The sequence below is a fragment of the Falco biarmicus genome, chromosome 12 (genome assembly GCF_023638135.1).
Source record: "Falco biarmicus isolate bFalBia1 chromosome 12, bFalBia1.pri, whole genome shotgun sequence".
Taxonomy (NCBI): domain Eukaryota; kingdom Metazoa; phylum Chordata; class Aves; order Falconiformes; family Falconidae; genus Falco; species Falco biarmicus.
In genome coordinates this window covers 6,576,612-6,583,283 of record NC_079299.1, presented here as the reverse complement: position 1 = coordinate 6,583,283, position 6,672 = coordinate 6,576,612, and the positions used below count along the sequence as shown (strand labels likewise).

At 44.4% G+C, this 6,672-nt stretch overlaps 1 protein-coding gene across 10 annotated transcripts in view; it reads right to left on the bottom strand.

Moving 5' to 3' along the window:
* The window catches only part of ENAH (ENAH actin regulator), a 99,484-nt gene that overhangs the window by 13,681 nt on the left and 79,131 nt on the right, over positions 1–6,672 (bottom strand). For 6 of the 10 annotated variants that reach the window (XM_056357117.1, XM_056357122.1, XM_056357119.1 and 3 more), the window contains exons 6-11: positions 5,783–6,583; positions 3,646–3,953; positions 3,245–3,381; positions 2,793–2,847; positions 2,418–2,466; positions 6–72 (exon numbers count right to left, since the gene is read on the bottom strand). In XM_056357117.1, coding sequence (XP_056213092.1) covers positions 6–72; positions 2,418–2,466; positions 2,793–2,847; positions 3,245–3,381; positions 3,646–3,953; positions 5,783–6,583 — 1,417 coding nt within the window. The remainder of the gene's footprint in view (positions 1–5; positions 73–2,417; positions 2,467–2,792; positions 2,848–3,244; positions 3,382–3,645; positions 3,954–5,782; positions 6,584–6,672) is intronic. The other 4 variants (XM_056357123.1, XM_056357124.1, XM_056357125.1 and 1 more) reach the window with 2 other exon arrangements.

Sequence of the window (6,672 nt, the reverse complement as noted above, 5' to 3'; positions counted from 1 at the left end):
AGTACCTGGAGATAACAGGTGACTTGCTTCCATTCACTGTATTTGTTCTTTCCCAGGGCTTTCTTGTTAGTTCTGAAAAACACAGAGAGAAGATTAAAACCTGTCTTTTTCTACTTGTGTGTAATTTATGTGAGGAAACTTCCAATTACATGGCAACTTAAGTCAGCTGTTGGTCTTGGGGTCTTTTTGGTACTACATTGCATTAGTTCTTTGATATTAAACTACAAGTAAGTTGTGTCCATCTTATTTTTGATCATACTACCGTTTATGTTGGGATAGCATCCTAAAGTCTCACTTTTGTTCTAGATGATGTAAACGCCATTTGATTCCTAATCCAACTGGGAAAAAGTCTGTCTACATTTCATGTACCTGATTGCTTCAGTTGTGAAACATGGAATTCTGGAATTATAACCCAGTATAGTCCGCTTCAAATACTGGGGGAAGATGTTTTTAAACTAGGGAGCTTTCCTGAGCTGTTAATGAGTTACATAAAATTAATTCAGCATTGATTTCAACAAAGTGACAGCAGGGATGATACAACCTCACACAACTAGAATACCTCTCAGCAACAAGGTGTCTATTTTCCAAAGCCTAGTCCCCAAAAAGATACTTTTAAAGTTGCAAAACATCACTTTTCCCTTCCAAAATAATACAGATTCAAAACTAAAGGTACACTGCCCTGGGATCCAGAAGAGATCGTAGCTTACTTACCACCTGTGACACTAGGTAAAGTTTGATTGTGCATCTCCTCTCCCAGCTGGCCAGCTTAGACTCTACGGACAAGCACTTCGTTACACGCTGGGCCTAGTCTATGGGCACAAGGGTCTAACCTACAGTCAAGCTTAAAAAGCCTTCACTTTCCATTACGGGCCCTGCTTTCAGTTCTGCTTAGAAACTTCTCCAATAAACTTTGACTATACATCATGAGTTTATTACAGTGACCCAGACACACGTGAAAGCTAGCTTTATTGAGCAGCTTGGCTTGTCAACAGCACACAGACAGAAACCACAGCCCAAACAAGGCAAACGATTCAGTTAAGGACTGTTTGGTTTGTGTTCTTGCATGGTGAATGACATCCCCCACCATCACCAGCACCTTTAGCGGTCTCACCTGAGGCCTTCCTCAGGACATACCTGTCACCATAATGTTTCGTTCCTTACGGATCGACCAGGTTTTCATTCCTTACAATGTGTACACGTTCAATCTTCCCGTAGTGTGAATTGTTATTACTCGCTATCACCACTTACTCAGGATTTCAGTGTGCCACCGACCTTATCGGTCTCTATTTCAGATTTGGGATTTGTTTGGTTGCTCAGTTCTGCTAAGCTGGGCAACCTGAGCCACAGAAATGACCTTTCAGAGTCCCATACTGACCACGAATTCGCTGGGACGCAGCTAGATAGTAACAACAGGGTCTGAACTGCACAAGTCTGCTAGCACAGCCTGTGACCCAGCCAACTACAGGCTGCCAGGGCTAGTAGTAAGTTGTTTTAAGGTGAAGCTTAATTTGATATACCATGCTTCAAGACTTGTTCTGCCATAGCAGTTGTTTTAGCTGTATCTGCAAAATTAAGGAATTTTTGCTAAGGCTGCCACTTGCTCAAGGACCATGTGATAATTCTGATCTAGCTGAAAGAGCAACATTATCCAAGGGTCATACATCTGTACCTTTTGGTACATACCATCCCAGTACCTTTTGGGATGGCAAACTGCAGGTTATATGCTACATCCTCCCCCTTGTTTACGCACATAGCGAGAGCTGGCCAGGGAAGCTAAGGCAGTACAAGAAGGTACTACTGAGGACAGGAAAAGAAAGTCTGGAGCATCACTTGAGTCCTTGTAAGCACAAGCGTTTTCAGTATGAATACGTACGCGTGCTGACAATACCTCCTGGCCAACTACAGAACCAGTGAGATGTAAACTTTCCTTACTGACCGCAGGAAAAGTGTGGGCCACGCAGCTGCAAACTGCCCCCAGCACACCGCGGCAGAGGAACGATGGCTAAAGCATTTCTGCTCCATGCACTTACAGTGATCCAGAAAGGACCGTGGCACGTGAGGGAATCTTTGCTAAAATACCTGGAAGGGGCAACTGTTTCTGCCTGACAGTCTTGTACATCTGCTTTGAAGGAAATAAACTTCTGTCCCAACTTGTGTCCTGCAACGACTGAGACAACTTGCTTTCACATTCCCTACCAACTGCTTTCTATGCATCAGCCCCATGGGCTCAACACAGGAGGACCCTATACAGAGTGCAGTGTTCCAGTGAACGTTCATTTTATCTGCCATCTTCTGAAACATTTCTGCACCAGGAACCATTCTACAGCAAAATGCTGGGCTGTAATCATGGCAGGAGCAGGAGGCTCCAAAATTCAGCACAGCATCAGAGTCAGAGTTCACAAACCTGTGCTACTTACCAGGTGTGCTTGTTGAAGAAACCTTAGAAGCTGAAGACTCTGATTCTTCCTGATTAAAAGGGAGGAGAGAGGGAGAAGGGGGGAGAAGGGGGGAGGAGGGAGAGAAAAAAACACCACCTTTGACTCTTGTGAATCTAACAGATTAATCTCAACTGTTTACATATTTATTTCACTTTTTATATAGATTTACATGGTTCTGCTCAATTGTATGTAGAAAATGTGCATGCACTAGGCACTTCACAAAGTGGTGGTTATGTGTGTGTATATATATATACAGAGAGAGTAAAGTATAAATATACTCTCATGTACACCATTAGAATCTCTCTCATAATCTAGTACTGAATATTGTAAAGTATATAATATTTCTCAACTCACAGTTTTATCTTCTTTCTGCTCTGATTCTGTTGATCCCTTTTCAGCAATTCTTCTCCTATAAGCAGAGGCAAAAGTTACCAAGATCATCACGGCTTTAAGATGTGAAAGTGTTGTTTAGTGTAATTAAAGACAGCTAGATAATTGAAAACTAGCATTTTAAAAAGTACTTTCAAAATATTTTCAGGGACAAAGCCCTCCCACCAAAGCAAGCGTGTAATTCTTTCTCCTCATGAAGTCTATACCCCCTCCCCTACTGCAGCACAAAGACTTACACAGAAGTACTGAGTTACACTCAAGTAAACATTTTATGAATAGCCAGTTTATCAACTTCACAAAGCAACCACATGAGCAAGCCGATGTTTATTTGATCCTTAGCCAGCTGCAAACTGGCACCCAAAATCCTACCTCTATGATGACTAAGCAGCTGGAGCATAGTAGAAACAGCTCCTTACCTCCTGGCCAGCAGGGCACTCATTTCTTCCATCAACCCACTGCCTCCCAAGGGAAGTGGTCCATTTCCACGGCCACCGTCTGTTTTAGATGAAGCAGAGCCTCCTCCTCCTCCACTTGAACTGGATGAGTCTTCACCCTTCATAATACACAAAATAACAGCAGAAGTGCAAATAAAATGATAGCCGACTTCATGGAAGAAGCAAAGTTCACATGAGAAAGAAAAAACTGTATAAAGAATGTGATGGGCTGGTAGTACATCCTGTAAAGCTTTTTTATTAATGAATTAAGTGTACCCCAAAAGTCTTGATACTGCTATTCATCTTGAACAAAAATTACAAGCAGTTCAGGAATGCAGGATTTAGAAACAGGAATTGTGAAAAGAAACAAGAGTTGTATTTACCCGTGAGACTTTCCTAAGTTTGGCTCCAGCAAGTGCAGCTGCAAGTCCAGTTAAAGGGCGATTTTCTTCGGGCACAAATCCCACTGAAAATCCAGAGGCAGGGAGGGGGGGAGCAGGAGGCGGAAGGGGAACAGGAGGAGCTTGGCTAGGAAGTGGAGGAGGTGGTGGTGGTGGCGGTGGCGGCCCTGAAGGTGGAAGCGGAGGTGGTGGTGGTGGGCCAGGAGGAGGTGGGGCTGCTACTGAAGACTGAGCTGGGCCAGGGGGTAGGGGGGGTGGGGGAGGAGGTGCAGGTGGCCCTTGGACAACACCTAGTATCAAAAAGAAAACAAATAGCCTATTAAGGATTTAGAAAAGGAAATCTTCTTTCCATTGAAATACTGGTTCTTTTGCTCAGTGTATGAGACGCTAATACTGGTAAGGGTCCTTACTATAGGCAAGAAAACACGGCAAGTTTCAGGAGGAGAGAAGCATTCTTATTAAATCCACTGAAAATATTACATAGCGTGCTATGAGAGATCAAACAGTTTCAGAGACATTTACATACAAAACCCCTCCAGTCAGGTTCTGTGCTGCAACCAAGAAGAATCTTACACCGGGAAACAGGCAAAACTTTTACAGAGAGCCAAGTAAGGCACGAGTGTCATACTGCACAGCAACAATACTGTGTGTCCAAACGGTGCTAAACACAGCATGACTCTAAACTGTACTAACGAGCATTTAACACTCCACCCAAATATATGAACCCTTGAATTGTTTGAGTTTCAATGCTAATTTCTAAGGTGTATAAAAAACCTTCCTCTTAAAAACATTCCAGGAATCAACTCCAATAATTTAAGAAAAACACTAATTAGTGAGTTAGAAGACTGACGTATTTTAAGCGGATAGGAACAAGCTCTTCTATTTTTTTAATCTATGATTCCTATAACGCTTTAAATTCACATTGATATGCAACACAAAATGTGTTCTGAAGAAAGAATATTCTGATGATCACCGTGTTGTTATTATAGGAACAGTTTAAGAAATTGTGACTAAGAAAACAGCCCCACACATCCTCCCCCCTGCTTCGCCCAAACTGCCATAAGCTACTAAAAATGCTGCACAACTACCTTAAACAATGTCCACAGGCAGGAACTGCATACATGAGTCTTCCTGGCTTCCTACTCCGCTAAGCACTGTGTAAATCTAAAAAAGCCTTTTTAACTCTCCTGACGTCACTCACCACCCAAGCGCACACTTATATTCCACGCTGATACCGGTGAGGCCACCCTCTTTCCACTCCATCCCAGAGTAGCTCACACCTTCACTGAAGACAAGAAGGTATAAACAGGATCTACTCTGCATGGCTTGTGTGCGATGAAGCCGCTGCCTGCTCATCCCCCAGGAGCCCCTCTGCCCAAACCTTTAGCTGCCCTACTGCAGACTTACAGACTAAGACTTATGTCTACTAAATCAGTATAAAAGCAGGATTCAGGTTAACAAAGACATTGACACCCACATAAAACACATTTCCATCCTATTTGTAGAGTGTTCATTAAGACTGTCACCTGCTTAACCAAACTTTTTTTTTTTTTTCTAAAGTCTTTTCTGCTACGCTGGTAGACTACCACAGGAAGACTTGCCTCTACATATATGCACGTGTACAGCCGTGTATCGACATACAACCACCGTCCAGAAAGAAATGCTGTAGGTGTTACATACTACTTTCTAAATCTGAAACTAAACAGAGCGTCAAAGTGGTTCAGATCATTCCTCACTTAAGGTCACTCACATGTCCAAAGCCACATATATGTTCCTCCATGTTGGCTGCCATTAGGAAACTAACAATGCTGCCTGCTCCAAATAAACTAACAGTGCAAGATTTACCAAGCTAGTATTCAACGAGCTCTGTTCTCAACAGGTGAGAGCTTAGGAAATCTGAATTTTACTTACGACAGGCCACGGAACGCCAGCTGTTACCCACGGAGCTTTAAAGTTTCCCTTACCCCAGTTTTCCAAATGGTATTTCCTTGTGGTATTAAGATCACTGCAACTTTGGAAGCATTGTATTAATTCTTCAGGGCAGTTACGGGCTTTGATACCAATTGGTTTCGACTGCATTCCTGATTAGTGCATTAGTAGCAATAACAGAAAGCCTTACCCTGCTGGGTCGTAGGTTCAATCGGCTGAGAGGCTGCCTGCAAGACTGGCTCAGAAGCAGAGGAGTCTCCCAGCACAGAGTTTAGAGAGTTCTCAACAGAGGCAGGGGTAGCTGCAGAGGGAGAAGGGAGAACACTAGGCTTGGATGAGGGAGTCGAGGCATTCGGGGAGTTGGGAGAAGGAGAAGCTTGAGGTCCAGACAGTGACAGAGGCGGAAAGGAAGGCAGTAGGGGGGGAGGAGGTGGCGGAGGCGGAGTTGGACCTGAGGTAGAAGGTGAAGGAACCGGATAAGCCAGGTTTTCAGGAAGCCCGTTAGGAGCCGTAGGAGACGTGGACATTTGGGTCACTGGATTAGAAGCTGACACTGGGAGGACAGGTCTTGGACCAGTAGCTTTGCCTGGTGGACTGCTTATCATTACTGGAGGAGACGGGGGAAGGGGGGCAAAACTGGGCGCGGACCAGGCAGCAGGCTTTGTATTTGGAGGCAAAGTCGCCAGGGCATTGACAGGAGAAGGGGGCCGAGAACTTTTGTTCAGCGGACGAGGAACCGTAGCGTAATGGGGGAGAACAGGGTGGAAAGCTGAGCCTAAAGATGTAGCAAAACGTGATGCAGAGTGCCTTAGAGGCGGTGTAGGGGGAGTGGAAGTCGGTGGTGCAGAAGTCACTACAGCATACTCCGGTGTGGCCTCTGACATTGGTGCCGAGACTGCTTTTGCATATGATGGAGGAGGTGCTGAAGGAGGCTGGCAACTGGAGTATTCAGGAAGTGGAGTGCTATACGGGGAGCTGTCGAAAGATGGAGCTGGACAGAAGATGGAAAGCAGCAGCAAAGGCAGGATAAAAAAAGGAGAAAGAGAAAAAGGGAGCTAATGAAGCAACAAAACCAGCATT